This window comes from Mauremys mutica, chromosome 3, assembly GCF_020497125.1.
Source record: "Mauremys mutica isolate MM-2020 ecotype Southern chromosome 3, ASM2049712v1, whole genome shotgun sequence".
Taxonomy (NCBI): domain Eukaryota; kingdom Metazoa; phylum Chordata; order Testudines; family Geoemydidae; genus Mauremys; species Mauremys mutica.
The window spans coordinates 69235926-69254100 of NC_059074.1; the positions used below are offsets into that span (position 1 = coordinate 69235926).

Here is an 18175-nt window from a genome sequence, read left to right on the forward strand (position 1 = left end):
AGATTATGCAGTGTAGTGAAGCAACCAGAGAATATGATAGTATTCCCCACTACTAAGACAGTGCTATCCATTTTTTGCCCAACCGGTGAGATTTCCAAAAGGCAGAAATGGGAGTTAGGTGCTTAACTGCCATCTGTGTCATTTGAAAATCTCTCCAGAAATTTTCAGTGAAGGGATACTTTCAAATCCTCAATTTTATTTATTTGGACTTGCAGGTGGCAGAGTGCTTAGTACAATTGTTTTCTCTCAAAACTGCAATCTGCTTTAAGGCTACTACTCAACAATTTGTATCACAAGTTTGCACAGTTTATACAGGTTACAACCCTCCATATGTTGGGAAGGGAAAATTATTTTTTTAGAAAAGTAAACTACCTCAATGAAATTCAACGTTACATAAAAGTCAGCTTTGTGAAACTGAAAATATGCATCCTAGTCTCCTACTTGCACTGTTTGAAGGCTGGTTTTGTTTGGATTCTTTTGTTAATTGATGTAATATTTTGAGATTTTCTCATCCTGACCTGAAACAATGAGCTCTCTTGCGAAGACATTATATATTACATATGATTATGGTGCACTAAAAGTGTGAGGGATGGAAACCAAGCAAGAAAAATATCAAGTAAATTCTGAACTATGGAGCTTTGAAAAGACATTTTAACAATAATTCTTAAAAAAAAATAAGTTCAATACCTCATCAGTTAAGCGCTGATTTGTACTTTAACAGTATATACTATATTTATAAAACTTCAAGAGTGGGTTTATCTCATTCTCATAGGTTTTGTGAGATGCCTAAAAAATGAATTTTGTGAACAGAATATAAATTAATTCTTCTTTTAAAGGAACTTTGGCTTGTAAAAGTAGTTAACTATACATTAAATAAAGGAATCCTAAGGGAACCAGGGTTTGAAATAGGCAATGATATTTTTTCATGTTCAAAAAACCAATTTGTTTTAAAGAGTGTGATCTTAACTAATATTGAATGTAAATTGTAAAAAAAAAAATTTAGAAGAAAAGCAATTATATACAGCGTATACTCAGCCTACCCACAATTCAATGAAAAAAAATATGGCTATTAAAAAAATATTCTGACAATTATAATTGAGCAAACATGTGGTCTGAGGGACACAGAATTCTTTAATACCAAAAAAACCTCAAAAAGTAATTTTCTCCTAATACGATATTACTGTTAACATTTCAATCAGCCTGGATAGTGAAACCAGATATTTCACAGTATGTTTGCTTTCTGACTTTGTGCCACAAACTCAACAGAGGAATGTTTAAATGTAAAAAAAAGTTTCCATTAATTTTAGAAACTTTTATTGTTACATTTTAAATAAAATTTGGAGTTCAGTCTAAAATTACATGATTGATGAATTCACTGTTTTAATTTATTTTTAGCTTTAAAATTGTTGAAACATCCCATATCACCATTTTTTAAACAAATATTTTTCTTTTTCAGTTTGAAAAACTTTTTGTTGGAAATTAAGGTTAATTTATCGTGAAATATAAGAACAGTGAAAAATCAAAACTAAAAGTTTCAGTTGACCTGATCCCAAAATTTTCAGTTTTTTGGTTAGTTAAAATTTGAAATTTCAGCTTTTAATCACAATTTGGGATGGAGAAATTTTTCAAAATGACAAAAATTCTCATGAGACAAGATATGTGTTTCCTGCCCAGCTCTAATCAGAAGTTTCCACTTCTCACCTACTGTTCCTAACAAAATGTGACAGTCACGTGCTCTACACTTTCAGGGATTGTTCCAAATAGGCAGACGATCCATTTCTGGCAAATCTTAACCTTGTTCCATGAAACAGTCTTTCCATTGTCTCAGCAATTTCTCTGCCCAACAGCTATCTTCGCAAAGCTAGAATGGTTGACTTTATTTTTGATAAAATAAATACTTGGAATGGAAGTAACTGGACATGAGTTTGATAATGACTTTTCAAGCAAAAAGCCTCTGGGGAAACATCCAATAGCTGAATGAGCGATTGGAATAAATCCACAAGAGCAATGATCTGTGGCCAAAAATACATGGTAGAATCATTTCCTCCTCCCAGCAGTGTTATCAGATTGCTTTTATTGTCTTCCACATATCTTCCGTGCATACTTAGCCTTTTGCCATGTTTTCCGCAGCCAATAGACCCTTCAAAGAGTACCGTTGTGGACAATGCAAAGGTTGTGCATCACTACTCTGTTCCAAGGCAAAAAAGGGAAGGAAAGTAAAGCAAGCAGAAGAAAGCACCAGAGCAACATGAAAACAGGAGGGACAATCATTCCAAAAAAAAAAATCCTCACACATGCACACCCCACTGAAGGAGACATAATAAAAAGTTATTGAACTGAGTTACTGGAATTTAGAGCTAATGTGCTCTTTGATGGCTTAACAGACAATAAAAAAATTAATCCTTGCTAACTTAAATTGAGAGAGAGATTTTAGCAGTTTCCGGTACACCCCAGACATTTCCTTGACACGTTGATGTGCATATAACACAACTTTCCTTAAATCCTGGAGCAGTGGTTCTCAACCCACAGGCCACTTGTAGCCCAATCAGCACACAGCTGTGGCCCATGTGACATCCTCAGGGTCATACAGGTAGTACATACATTGTGAGCATGAGGCCCACAACACAGAGAGCTGCATATGCAGCCCACAATGGTAAACAGGTTGAGAACCACTGTTCTGGAGAAACCATTAACTCCAATCATAGAATCATAGACTTTAAGATCAGAAGGGACCATTATGATCATCTAGTCTGACTTCCTGCACAACACAGGCTACAGAATCTCACCCATCCACTCCTGTATCAAACCCCTAACCTATGTCTGAGTTACTCAAGTCCTCAAATTGTGGTTTAAAGACTTTGAGGTGCAGAGAATCCTCCAGCAAGTGACCCGTGCTCCACGCTGCACAGGAAGGCAAAAAAAAACCAGGCCTCTGCCAATCTTCTCTGGCGGAAAATTCCTTCCCGACCCCACATATGGTGATCTTTAACTATTAGCGGTAAATATGCCCAGTGGCCTGTGATGGGATGTCAGATGGAGTGGGATCTGAATTACTGCAGAGAATTCTTTCCTGGGTGTCTGGCTGGTGAGTCTTGTCCACATGCTCAGGGTTTAGCTGATCATAGAATCAGTTCCTTATCCACCTTTCAATTTTCATACTGATCCCCATCTTTTCCAATTTAGCTAATAATTCCCCATATGGAACCATATCAAATGCCTCACTGAAATCGAGGTAAATTAGATCCACTATTTCCTTTGTCTAAAAGATGTTACCTTCTCAAAAAAGGAGATCAGGTTGGTTTGGCATAATCTACCTTTTGTAAAACCATGTTGTATTTTGTCCCAGTTACCACTGACCTCAATGTCCTTAACTACTTTCTCCTTCAAAAAATTTTCCAAGACCTTGCATACTACTGATGTCAAGCTAACAGGCCTGTAGTTACCCGGATCACTGTTTTTTTTTTCCTTTCTTAAAAATAGGAACTATGTTAGCAATTCTCCAGTCATACAGTACAACCCCTGAGTTTACAGATTCATTAAAAATTCTTGCTAATGGGCTTGCAATTTCATGTGTCAGTTCCTTTAATATTCTTGGATGAATATTATCTGTCTCCCCCCCAATTTAGTCCCATTAAGCTGTTCGAGTTTGGCTTCTGCCTCGGATGTGGTAATATCTACCTCCATATCCTCATTACCATTTGTCATTCCACCATTATTCCTAAGCTCCTCATTAAAGACTGAGGCCAAATATTTGTTTAGCTATTGGGCCATGCCTAGATTATCCTTAACCTTCACTTCATCCTCAATGTTTAGTGGTCCCACTTCTTCTTTCTTTTTTTTCTTCTTATTTATATGGCTATAGAACCTTTTACTATTGGTTTTAATGCCTTTTGCAAGGTCCAACTCTACATGGCTTTTGGCCTTCCTCACTTTTCCCTACATGTTCTGACCTCAATAAGGTAGCTTTCCTTGCTGATCCCTCCCATCTTCCATTGCTTGTAGGCTGTTTTTTCTTAATCACCTCTCTGAGATGCTTGCTCATCCACCTTGGTCTACAACACCTGCCTATGATTTTTTTCCCCTTTCTTGGGATGCAGGCTTCTGATAGTTTCTGCAACTTTGACTTGAAGTAATTCCAGGCCTCCTCCACCTTTAGATAATAAAATAATAATAAATAATAATTGGAGATATACCAATCTCCTAGAACTGGAAGGGACCTTGAAAGGTCATTGAGTCCAGCCCCCTGCCTTCACTAGCAGGACCAATTTTTGCCCCAGATCTGTAAGTGGCCCCCTCAAGGATTGAACTCACAACCCTGGGTTTAGCAGACCAATGCTCAAACCACTGAGCTAGCCCTCCCTCCCACTTATTAGATCCACAAGTCCTTCAGTCCAATCCACTTCCCTAATTAATTTCCTTAATTTTTTTAAGTTGGGTTTTTGATTTCAAAAGGGCTTAATCACAGATCTATTTTTGTTTATCCTTCCATTTAGTTTGAACTGAATTAGCTCACGATTGCTCAAACCAAGGTTGTCCTCTACAACCATTTCTTCTATGAGGTCCTCACTACTCACTAAAACCAAATCTAAAATGGCATCCCCTCTTGTTGGTTCAGCAACTATTTGGTGAAGAAATCCATCAGCTATCGCATCCAGGAAAATCTGAGCCCTATTATTATTATTACTAGCACTTGTCCTCCAGTCTATATCTGGGAAGTTAACGTCTCCCATGATCACACAATTCCCATTAGTATTTACTTCATTAAAAACATTAAAGAGATCTCTATCCATATCCAAATCAAATCCTGGTGGTTTATAGCACACCCTAAGTGCTATCCCAGGGGAGGCTCTAGTAGCTTTCTTCCCCAATGTGATTTTTGCCCAGATAGACTCTGTCTTTTCTTTTCCATCACTTATTTCTTTACAGTCTACCTCATCGGTGATCTACAACGCTACTCAACCACCTTCGCCTTTATCTGTGTCTTTCCTAAACAGCACATACCCTTCAATACCTGTACTCCAGTCATGACTACTATTCCACCATGTTTCTGTTATCCCTATAATATCTAGTTTCACTTCCTGCACCAGTAACTCTAGTTCCTCCATTTTGTTACCTAGGCTCCTCACATTGGCGTACAAACATCTTAATTTTTGCTCTTTGGCTTCACTCACATTCTTTACCTGATTAGGCACAGACATTCTACCGCCAGTATCACCTATTAGACTGGTATCTACACTACCCTTCCTCATATGTCCAGTCTCCTACCCAGAGCTGTATCCTCTCTTACTTCGTTTTCTTCCCTCTCAATGTTAAAATCTGGCGTAGAGATTACCTGGACATCTCCCAACCATCTTCCCCAAATTCCTAGTTTAAAGCTCTCTTAATCAGTTGTGCCAGCCTCCATCCTAGAAGTCTATTTCCCTCCTTACTCAGGTGAAGTCCATCCTGAGAGAACAGTCCTCTGCCCATGAATGCCTCCCACTGGCCACACATCTCAGAGCCCTCCACTATCTGAGCCATCTGTTGATCATCATAATCTTGTCACACCTTTGTTGCCCTTCTCTAGGAACAGGCAGAATCCCACTGAAGATCACCTGAGCCTCCATTTCCTTAAAAGTCCTCCCCAGCCTGGCATTGTCTCCCTTGATACATTCCAGCGAGAATCTAGCCGTATCATTTGTTCTCACATGAAGGACAATCAGCGGATTCTTTCACGCTCCCATTAGGATCCTCTTCAGCCTCAGGTCCACATCCTGTATCTTAGCACCCAGCAGACAGAACACTCTTCTGTTCTCTGGATAAGCTCTGGTTACAGGCCTGTCTATTCTTCTCAGTAAGGAGTCCCCAGTCACATAGACCTGCCTTTTCCTAATGATGGTGTGATTCTCCAGTCTATCCCCTGTTCCCTCTGGCTGCACGTCCTCTCGATTCCTATTCTCCCTTGCAATCCTCTGCAACCTAACATATCCTCCTGGGGCTCATATTTGGTGTTATCTCCATTGACTCTTCCCCTCTTCCTACAGGACTAGCTGCTCTTCTCTTCTTCCTTGCCCTCTCACCTTCAGTGACCATCTGCTGTGCCCCTTCTTCATTTTCCAACTCTGCAAACCTGTTCCTGAGCTCTATTTCTCCTTCACTAGCCCGTCTTTTCCTCTGCCTGGTTCTCTTAGTCACATGCTTCCACTGTCCACTTTCCTCATCCAGCAGTCTCCCCTTAGAGTTCTTTGGTTCTGCTTCCATCTGCAAGTCTGAGCTTTTCTCTTCAGCCTCCTTGTGTCTTTGCTCCATCATCTGCTCAAACCCCCTTCTAAACTAAACCAGAGTTTCTACCTGCATCTCCAGTCCTCAGATCTTTTCTTCCATCAGCTCTATCAGGCAGCACTTCATGCACACGAAACTCTTTTCATGTACCCCCTCCAGGATCATGTACATGCCGCAGCTTCCACATCCAGTCATCTTCATTGTGTCTTCCACAGCTTGGGTCACTACCACTGCTGCCTCTGTATCTGTCATAGCCCTTCCACCTAAATCCTGTTAGTCCGGGAAACACAAACCAAACCAAAACACCACCACCCACACCAAAAAAAAAAAAAAAAAAAAACCCCAACTAGCACCAAAACACTGCCAGAACACCACACAGTCCCTTCACTAGACTGTCTATTCCTCTGCCTGCCTCTCTTAGTCTTCCCCCCAAACTCCCCTTGCAAACTCCCACTTAAACTCCCCTGTTTATAGCTCTGTTTGCTGGCTCCTGTGCCGCTGCCTTGGTTGGCTACCTTGTTAGGACGCCTAGTCAGAGAAGCCCCACTCCCTAATCAGGGCTCAGCTTCTCTCCCAGCACCCTGCCCCTACCAGCCTCTACACATACAAATACAAATAGCTACAAATACCTTCTCCTCCAACAGAACACTCACACTCCCCTGTTTACAGCTCTGTTTGCTGGCTCCTGTGCCACTGCAGCTGTCCATGCCACTGGCTGGCTACCTTGATAGGACCCCAAGTTACGGCTCAGGATTCCACCTTGGAAGAATCCTGTGTCATCTGCCATATCCTATGACGTTTCTTTTGTATCATGTGTCCCCAACATAAAATGCAATAGATCATATTCCTTAGCAAATAATAAAAGATCTGGGTGGCTTATGAAAAAAGTAATTTTCTGTTCTAGAACTGCTCATGAACCAGACCATGCTTCAGCTAAACTTTTTAAGTGTGAAGGGACACAGTTTATTCTGCCAAACATACAGTCATAGATGCAGGTGCCTGCAATAAAATTTTAGGAAAAGGCCATTCAACCAATTATACTCACCTTTTTAATCTTTAGGTATACCATGTAGTATGTCCCATTGCATTGTACATGTGAGCATTAAGATCAGCTGCAGTATGCCTATGTAGTTTGAGAATTCACTTATGAGGCTTCTATTTGACTTAACACTCATCAATTTGATGCAACAAACTCATCAGACTGTAAAAATGGTTTGGGAGTATAATTTTTGTACTATTTACAAAATACCCAACAGTGCTTCTTGCTGAAATCAACACTGAGGATGGAGTGGAGGTTAAAGATAATCTAGGCATGGCCCAATATCTAAATAAATACTTTGGAGCTTAGGGATAATGGAAGGATGACAATTGGGAATGAGGATATGGAGGTAGATATTACCACATCCGAGGTAGAAGCCAAACTCAAACAGCTTAATGGGACTAAATCGGAGGGCCCAGATAATCTTCATCCCAGAATATTAAAAGAACTGGCACATGAAATTGCAAGCCCATTAGCAAGAATTTTTAATGAATCAGTAAACTCAGGGGTTGTACTGTACGACTGGAGAATTGCTAACATAGTTCCTATTTTTAAGAAAGGGAAAAAAAGTGATCCGAGTAACTATAGGCCTGTTAGTTTGACATCTGTAGTATGTAAGGTCTTGGAAAAAATTTTGAAGGAGAGGGTAGTTAAGGACATTGAGGTCAATGGTAATTGGGACAAAATACAACATGGTTTCACAAAAGGTAGATCGTGCCAAACCAACCTGATCTCCTTCTTTGAGAAAGTAACAGATTTTTTAGACAAAGGAAATGCAGTGGATCTAATTTACCTCGATTTCAGTAAGGCATTTGACACGGTTCCACATGGGGAATTATTAGTTAAATTGGAAAAGATGGGGATAAATATGAAAACTGAAAGGTGAATAAGGAACTGGTTAAAGGGGAGACTACAACGGGTCATACTGAAAGGTGAACTGTCAGGCTGGAAGGAGGTTACTAGTGGAGTTCCTCAGGGATCAGTTTTGGGACCAATTTTATTTAACCTTTTTATTACTGGCCTTGGCACAAAAAGCGGGAATGTGCTAATAAAGTTTGCGGATGACACAAAGCTGGGAGGTATTGCTAACACAGAGAAGGACCGGGATATCATACAGAAAGATCTGGATGTCCTTGTAAACTGGAGTAATAGTAATAGAATGAAATTTAATAGTGAAAAGTGCAAAGTCATGCATTTAGGAATTAATAACAAGAATTTTAGTTATAAATTGGGGACGCATCAGTTGGAAGTAACAGAGGAGGAGAAGGACCTCGGCGTATTGGTTGATCACAGGATGACTATGAGCTGCCAATGTGATATGGCCGTAAAAAAAAGCTAATGCGGTTTTAGGATGCATCAGGCGAGGTATTTCCAGCAAAGATAAGGAGGTGTTAGTACCGTTATACAAGGCACTGGTGAGACCTCATCTGGAATACTGTGTGCAGTTCTGGTCTCCCATGTTTAAGAAGAATGAATTCAAACTGGAACAGGTTCAGAGACGGGCTACTAGGATGATCCGAGGAATGGAAAACCTGTCTTATGAAAGGAGACTGAAAGAGCTTGGCTTGTTTAGCCTAACCAAAAGAAGGTTGAGGGGGGATATGATTGCTCTTTATAAATATACCAGAGGGATTAATATTAGGGAGGGAGAGGAATTATTTAAGCTTAGTAACAATGTGGACACAAGAACAAATGGATATAAACTGGACACTAGGAAGTTTAGACTTGAAATTAGACAAAGGTTTCTAACCATTAGAGGAGTGAAGTTCTGGAACAGCCTTCCAAGGGGAGTAGTGGGGGCAAAAGACATATCTGGCTTTAAGACTAAGCTTGATAAATTTATGGAGGGGATGGTATGATGGGATAGCCTAATTTTGGCAATTAATTTGGCAATTGATCTTTGATTATCAGCAGGTAAGTATGCCCAGTGGTCTGTGATGGGATGTTAGATGGGCTGGGATCTGAGTTACTACAGAGAATTCTTTCCTGGGTGCTGGCTGGTGAGTCTTGCCCACATGCTCAGGGTTTAACTGATCGCCATATTTGGGGTCGGGAAGGAATTTTCCTCCAGGGCAGATTGGTAGAGGCCCTGGAGGTTTTTCGCCTTCCTCTGCAGCATGGGGCACGGGTCACTTTCTGGAGGATTCTCTGCAGCTTGAGGTCTTCAAACTGCAATTTGGGGACTTCGATAACTCAGACATAGGCTAGGGGTTTGTTACAGAAGTGGATGGGTGGGATTCTGTGGCCTGCATTGTGCAGGAGGTCAGACTAGATGATCATAATGGTCCCTTCTGACCTTAAAGTCTATGAGTCTATGAAATCAGATTTCAAATGTCTGTCACTGACGCTTCTGCAATGCTCTGTCATGTTTCTGTGAATGCTCAACTGCTGAAGTGCGGCACCCACTGAGTCAAAACCTACTTCTTCAGTTCTTTCTATAACATCACAGAGACTACCAGCAGCAAACAGGCTTCCTGTAACTGAATAGGTGATGTGAAAGGAGACCATGCATAGTATTACATTCTAAGTTGCATCTGGGTTTTTCCAGTTATGTCTTATGCTTTGGCATAACTCCCTGCTCAAACATGGTACATTGTAGAATTTTTACATCATGGCATGAGACATTAATTGCAACTCTATTTTTAACATTAGCACCTTATATAATGCCCAAAATGAAGAAAAAATATAAGCAAAAGGTATTTACCTGATAATCACTCTTTTTTGGCCCCCTATCTACAAGTCACCCATAAATAGATTGAATCCTTCTCTGATCAGCTACGGGAAAAGTCCAATCAATCAACCAAGCATCATGGGATAGAATTCCTGGGCTCTTCCTCTTCATGCCAAAGTGAGTGCATCCCAAGCTGTAAAACTGAATTATACGAATATGCATATTAACCAAATGATTCTTCCCTCTGAAATTCTCTAAGTCTTAATTGTGTTTTAGTTATTAATATGCTTATTTGTATAATTTAGCATTTCCAGCTCTGAAAGGAGGAAAAGTCAGAGTATCTTCTATCATGATCTTTGTTCAACAGATCAGATTAGTCCTATATTTGAGTGAGAAAGGATGCCATTTGACTGTGGTGACAGAAACCTAGTCTTCACACCCTTTTTGATAACTTGAAGGGAGGGTAGAAAATAATCTTGCCATTGCAGCCTGAAGAGAGAAAATTCTCTTGTACATCTCTCAATGGAAGGCTAGTCGAGAACATGGACTATTTCTCTTAAAACACTTTGAACGTTACCGTAATTTTTAGTGTTTAAGCTATTCTGCTATGCCAGTTGATAGACTACGTTTAAGTTTGTGACAGTGTAACTTTGCTGCTTTGGATCAGATTCTATATTCTTTTCAAGCTAAGCTAGCTCCTTCCCCTCCCTAACTCTGCATCCCAATGCACAGCTATAATACTTCTATTAGTAATATGAAGAGTAATAATGCACTTGTGACACATTTCATGTGCGAATTTAATTGTTTACAAACACCCAAACCTCCTCAGCACCTCAGTGAGATAAGTGAGGTATCATTATGCAGATAAAATTGTACACAACTATGTGGCCAGCAATTTTTTCCATTCAGTTATGGAAACATGTCTTATAAAAAGCTGAAGTTCACTTCATTCACTGAGAATGAAGCCCTTAGTCTTTAACACAACAAAACCATATTTCTTCTACTTTAAGTACGAGTGTTATTTTCTATATCATGTTATTTACAGATATAATAAGTAGTATATTAATAATTATGTATGCCTATCTCACAGATCTGAACTAGTCACAGTAATTGATCAAACATATATAACTATAATTACTGTAACTGCTTTAGTCTACTTAGACAATTTCTCACAGCTTTTAAATTTAATTATTTTTTTCCAGTTCACTTTACTGTTTGCCAAAAATTCTCAGAACCTCTACACGGAATGTATGTGAAAATTAAACACTAATTCAAAAACAGTTTCAATTTCAACTGCATGGCTGGATTGAAAAGATCAATAAAAGTTATATACACCTACCAGCAAGGCTTGGCTTGCACCTCTGGAAGACTTTAGTTACAGATTAAAAGGAATGTATTAGTCTCCACCTAGACTCAACAAAGCATTTGTTCACATCAGGAAACTCATCAAGCAATCTTGTTACAATTTAATATGACTGACAATCTCTGCGCCGGAAACAACCAGTATTGGAATAGCAGACGTGTTGAAAGTTAAGATCAAAAGCATTATACAAAGAATTAAGAAATCTTACTTTCCACCAACTCATGTTATGCCTGGCTCTAAAGAGTGCTATCCATTCCTCACTTACAAGAGCTGGTATTTGTGACACATGTTATGCAACATTTAGTGAATAAATTCAGTTTATAAAGTAAAACTGAATTCAGTTTATAAAGTAAAATGTTAAGCTTTTGGACAACATTACCAGTTTTAGGTGTTCTTTTCTCCTTTTGCCAAAAGAGGAACTTGAAGACCCAGGTTCTGATTCTTGACCTCCTGTTTTAACATCCTCCTCCTCCTCCTCCTCCTCTTCATCGTCTTCATCAAAGCACCATTCAGGTAGCTCAGGTGGTGACGGTGCATCATCTACATCTCCGTAACGACGGAATAGTTCTTTTAAATAGTCCCCTTTATAGATTCCTGGTGGTCTGGCTTGGGCAAAAGTAGCCACTGCTGCTTCAATACTGGAAAACAGAAATTGAGAGTTGTGTATTTCTGGATGTTAAAAAGACTTGTCTAATAAATTAATAATGTTCTGTGTGACTTTCAGTTTCCCCTAAAAATTCAAAAAAATAAATCACTTCATTGTCAAGAATTCAGAAACTCTTGAGATACTTATTTATCTTGTACAGTAACTGGACTTCTTCAAGATGCGTGTCCCTATGGGTACTCCATTTCAGGATGTGTGCGTGCCCATGCATTCTTGATTGGAGAGTTTCAGCAACACCTGCATCCTAGAGATCCTTGTACTCCAGTGCAAGGATATTGGGGAAGGGGTGGGAGGATGGACCCCCCCACTGCTCAGGTCCTTCTCAGCCATGAAATCTAGTGAGAAGATTGGAAAGCAGAGGGGAAGGAGGATGGGTAGTGGAGAACCCATAGGGACACACATCTTGAAGAACTCCAGTTACTGTACAAGGTACATAACTTCTTATTTGAGTAGCGTCCTGACAGGTTCTCCCCTTCAGCAGATTTTTTAGTAGTACCTCAATTATGAAGAAGAGTGCCAAGGAGACAGGTTCACTACAAACCATAGAACAGCATCACCGAAAGCCACGTCAGCTCTGGAAGCAGACATGAGTACTGGGAAAGCATGTGCCTCAAAGGTCAGGTGGCTGACCTGCAGATGTCTGAGATAGGTATGTTTTTCAGTAGCGCCACAGAGGTAGATTGAGCCCTGGTGGAATGAGCCATCATCATAGGAAGGGGACGAACTCCCGAGGCTTCATAATAGATTAAGGTGCATCTTGCAACCCATCTGGACAGCCTCCAGGTGGAGATCAGATGTCTCTCTCTTAGTTCTGTGACAGAGATGGAGAGCCTAGGAGAAGCCCTAAAAGGCTGAGCCCTGTCAAGATAGAAAGCAAGAGCTCTTCTTACATCCAGTGCATGTAGTCTCATTTCTTCACTCAGAGAGCAAAGCTTGGAGTAAAACGCCAGCAGGTGAATCTCCTGATGAATGTGGAACTCTGAAGAAACTTTACAGAGGAAGTGCAGGTGTGGATCTAGTGTCATCTTGTCATGATCGAACGCTGTGTACAGTTGGTCAGCCATCAGGGCGCTCCTAGCTCCCCTACCTTCCTGGCTGAAATAAGGAACGCGGTCCTGAGGCACAAATTAAGGAAGGGACAAGTTCCCATAGATTCAAATGGAGGCTTCTTCAGTACATTAAGGACTAAATTGTGTAGGTTCTTTCACAGGAGGAAAAAGATTGAGTAGTCCCTTAATAAACTTCACAGTGGTTCGGTGCATGAAGGCTGAAAATCCCTCAATAGGGGTATGAACTTCAACTGAGCTCAGCAATAATCCTGTGGTTTTTAAATTTAGCAGGTAACTGAGAATGTGCGTCAGGCAAGACTCAAGAGGAGGTATAGATCGATGGCTGCCCCAAAATTGAAAACTTTTCCCCGTCTGTAGGTAGGTTTTCCACTATTAAGCAGTACCTCCAGAGAGCAATCTTCTTCTATACCAATAAGCCATCTAGGAGCAATGCCTTCAGGTAAAACCCCAAGAGACTAGGGTAGGTTTTGGATGAGGAGATTTTCAGTCAGGGAGAAATGGAGAGGCAATTGCTCAGACATGCAAACTAACTCAGGGAACCATGCCTCCCTCAGCTACAACAGTGCTATGAAAATAGCTAATTTCTCCTGTTTCAATCTGTTCAGGACTTTGAGCAAATGGTGTAGTGGTATAAGCATATAGCAATACACAGGGCCACGGGATAACTAAGGCATCTCCCATTGAGTTGCAGCAGTGCCCTGCCCTCAAATAACATTGTCTGCACTTTGCAGTGGATAGTGTCACTAAGAAATCTATCTCCAGAATACCCCAGGTAGGACACATTCTTCTGAATACTGCATTGTTCAGTTCCCACTTGTGGAAAGGGCAGAAATGCCTGCTGAGGGAGTCTGTCACTGTGATCTGCAGTCCTGGGTGATAAATCACTGAGAACAGTATGTGGAGTGCTATGCACCAATTCCATAGTTTTACTGACTCGGCATATAAGGATTGGCATCTTACTCCTCCTTGCCAACTGATATAATAAAAAGTAGTGCTAACAAGTTTAACAAACCACTCTGAGCTCTAATATGTTGATGTGAATGATTGCCTCCTGTGGGTCCATTTGGCTTGAGCTGTGAAGTGCTGAAAGTGCACACCTCAGCCTAGCAGGGAGGTGTCAGTGGTGATGATCCTTGTGGGAGAAGGCTACGAGAATGGAAAACCCACACAAGCCTTTTGTGGATCTTTCCACTAATTACAGAATTGAGGGCCCTTTGAGGTACAGACACTCACTTGGTCTGTGCTTGTTAGGGGTGTAAGCAATTCTTGTCCAGGCTTGATGACTGCAGGACTGTAGTCTTCCTAAAGGTGTCACAAACATACCAGCATCCATGTGGCCCAGGAGTTGCAGGCAAGCCCTTGCTGTGGTTTGCAAGCTCTGTTGTATTGTTGAAATGAATCTAGACATTGTGGCAAACCTGTTATGGTCAAGTATGTTCTGGCAGTGGTAGAGTCCAGAGTGGCCCTACTGAAGTCTACGTGTTGTGCAGGTGTGAGTGTAGACTTTTCTGAATTGAGGCAGCAGCCCAGGGAGCAGAACAGGGATAGAGACTTCCTGGTTGCTGTCTATACCTTGAGAAATGAGCGACCTTTCAGGAGCCATTGTCCAGGTATGGAAAGATTATTCCCATCTGCTGGAAATGGGTTGCGATGGCCAAGACGACTTTGGTAAAGACCCTTGGGGCAGTTGAGAGGCCAAAGGGTAAGAAGCAATATTGGTAGTGGTCCCTGCCAGCCACAAAACATAGGAAACATCTGTGGATAGGGTACATGGCTATATGAAAATAAGCGACCTGAAGACTGAGGAAGACAAATCAATCACCCAGATCCAGGGAAGGAATTATTGCTGCTATGATTACCATTCTGAACAGTTGAGAGTGGATGAAGGTGTTCAAAGTCCTGAGGTCTAGCAACAATGTCCACCTGACCCACCCCACCAGTTTTTTTTTCTTGAGGACCGGGGAAGTACCAGGAAAGAACACTTTCCCAATGAAGTCCAGTGGAACAGGCTTTACCACCATTAGGGTTACAAAAGATTGCATCTACTGTCTCAAGAGACCCTCATGAGAACGGCCTCTGAAGAGGGATAGGGAGGAGAGTGGCGGTGGGGTGGCTGGACTAGACGGGATAGCCTGTAGAAATCACATCCAGGATCCATCTGTCCATGGTGATGAACTCCCCAAGAAGGTAGAAATGAGACACAATCCTCATAAAGGTAGAGAGGGGATTGCTGCAGTGTAGGATCGAGAGAGGGAGATTGTTCGCAGCCTTCAACCAATGGGGCAAAATGGTCATTTGAGGATGTCACTGACTGGAAAGGCACTGGAAAGGATGGCCCTTTGTTAGTGAATCTGGGCTCCCACCTGGGAGGTTCAGCCAATCTCATGGGCTAGTAATGAACTGGACAAGAGCATTGAGCCATCTGCAATCTAATGTATTTTCTTTGTCACAGGTATATAGGATGCCCAGAGATCCTTGTCTGGGAGTTTTTAAAAGAATGAAGGGACCCATCTGTGGCACCATTGAACAACTTGTGTCCCTCGAAGGAGAGCTCCTTGACTGTGTTTTGTACCTCCCAGGGGAGGCAAGAGGGCTGCAGCCAAGAAGCTCAGTGCACGACTATTGCTATGGAGATGGAACGTGAGGCTGCATTGGCAGCATTGAGCAAGGCCCGAAGAGAGAGTTTTGTGATTGTCTTACTTCCTTTATGAGGGCTTGAAATTTTCCCTCTGTGGCAGGTGTTCTATAAAAAAAGGAAAACTTTAAATAATATGTAAAAATCGTGCTTTGCCATCAGGGCTTGATAACCAGCTATTATGAACTGCAAAGCAGCTGGGAAGTAGCTTTTGAGGCCCAGAAGGTCCAGCTGTTTCAGCTCGCCAGCTGATGTTGAGCAGGACTCGATATTGCGATTCATTAACTGCCTCAACAACCAGGGAGTTGGGTGAAAAGTGGGAGAAAATAAACACTCAGCTTCTGGTTGGGAGATAGTATTTTTGACAGCCCGCTTACATGTAAGAGGTATGATAGCTACAGTTTGCCACACTGCACACGCTGGAGCGAAAAGGGCAGTATTAATGAGCAATTTTGCCTTGAGGAGACATATGGGCATCTCAGAATCAGATGAAGTGTCAACAACCACATCCATCAGAGGGGCAGTCAGTACTGGAGGTCAGAGAGGGTCTGATAACTGCTTTCGTACTGAATGTCGAGATTTGGTTGGTATGGGTGACAGTACTGGAGGACATGTGAATAGCAGCTGGATATTCCTCTCAGGACTCTGGAAGAGTTTAATGTGGGACAGTTCACTGCTGTATATGGAAAAAACAGAGAGTAGGGTAGACTCCAGCAGGTAAGTCGGTACCAGTGGAGAGTCTCTCTCAATACCCCTCAGCAACAGTAACTCAGGTTCTTCCAGGATCCTCCAGTCCTCGTGGAATAGGAACCTGAACAGTACAGAGGACTCTGGATAGAGGGCCCTCAGGAGTCAATATGTTAGATGATACAGGAGATAGTACCAAACTGCAATCTATGCACCCTTCTCAGGTGGCTACAGAAGATGGTACTGACAATGATTTCAGCTTGGCTTTAGAGCAGGAGTGGATAAACTATGGCCCACGGGCCGGATCCGACCTCTCAGGGCTTTGGATCCGGCCCGTGAGATTGCCCCCCCGTGGCACCGCAGGCCCCACGCCGCTCTCAGAAGCGGACAGCACCACTTCCCTGTGGCCCCCAGGCGGGGGGGGGCAGAGGGCTCCGTGCGTTGCCTTGCCTCCAGGCACCGCCCCCCACAGCTCCCATTGGACGGGAACAGGGAATCGCGGCCAATGGGAGCTTTGGCGGAGGTACCTGGAGGTGCAGCAAGGGCAGCGCATGCAGAGCCCTCCGCCCTCCCCCAGGGGCCACAGCGCTTCCTGGAGTGGCACAGCATGGGGCCAGGGCAGGCATGCAGGGAGCCTGCCCTGGCCCCGGTATACGCCACTGCCACCCCGGAGCCACTTTAGGTAAGCGACGCTGGGCTGGAGCCCGAACCCCTCTTGCACCCCACCCCCCAACTTCCTGCCCTAAGCCCCCTGCCTGCACCTCGCACCCATCCTGCACCCCAACTCCCTGCCCTGAGCCCCCTCATATATCCCACACCCCTCCTGCACCCCAACCCTCTGCCCTGAGCCCCCTTCCGCACCCCACACCCTCTTCCCTGAGCCCCCTCATACACCCAGCACCCTTCTTCTGCCCCAATCCCTTGCGCTGAGTCCCTTCCTGCACACTGCACCCCCTGCCACACCCCGCACTCCCTCCCGCACCCCAACCCCGGCCCTGCATACAATTTCCCCACCCAGATGTGGCCCTTGGCCCAAAAAGTTTGCCCATGCCTGCTTTAGAGTTCTTGTGCTTTAGACACACTGAATCTGATGCCAACTGGGCTGCTCTAGGTTGTTTACCAGTTGGACTTCTTGGTACACAGCATAGTCTTCTTAGCCAGTGCTGGAGTCTCAGTACCAGAGGGAATGGGAGCCCCACCAGTACCCATGTCCTGAAATGAGGTTTCCTGAGAACCAGATGAAAAGGGCGACGTTCCCCTTCTTTTATCCCATTCTGGAGAATGGGGTCTTTTCTTTTTTGAGGATTTGTATGGTTCTAAAGGACCCCCGGCGTCTTTGCTTACCACCGCAACAGTGATGGTTGCTTGAGCAATCTAAGCAACCAAATCCAATATACAGAGGGGAAAGGAGGGATTGACTTGGACCTCATGGGTCTCAAAGAGCACTCCATCAACAGTAGTTTTAATCTATCCCCCTTCCATCTGCTCAGGATCTAACATATGGAGGGGACAATGAGTCTCTGCCAGGCAGCGGAGGCAGTTAGATTGTCCATCACTGCAGGGAAAAGATCTACATATGACAGGTCCGGCAGGGTTTGAAGCCCAGGGTCTTGGCCATAACCTGTTATTCGAGGCCATGGATTGAGGCCCAAAAGAAAAAATCCAAGACCCAGATCAGGTAAATGAAAGAGGAGGAGAAGGTGGACCCCCAGCCAAAAGCACAAAGCTGTGCTAAATAATGGTAAAATGTAAATGAAAATTACTAAGAAGATATCAAACAAACAA

At 42.7% G+C, this 18175-nt stretch overlaps 1 protein-coding gene across 2 annotated transcripts in view; it reads right to left on the reverse strand.

Moving 5' to 3' along the window:
• The window catches only part of RNGTT (RNA guanylyltransferase and 5'-phosphatase), a 414630-nt gene that overhangs the window by 351724 nt on the left and 44731 nt on the right, over positions 1 to 18175 (reverse strand). For both annotated transcript variants that reach the window (XM_045010976.1, XM_045010975.1), the window contains exon 6: positions 11714 to 11972. In XM_045010976.1, the coding sequence (XP_044866911.1) occupies positions 11714 to 11972 (259 nt within the window). The remainder of the gene's footprint in view (positions 1 to 11713; positions 11973 to 18175) is intronic.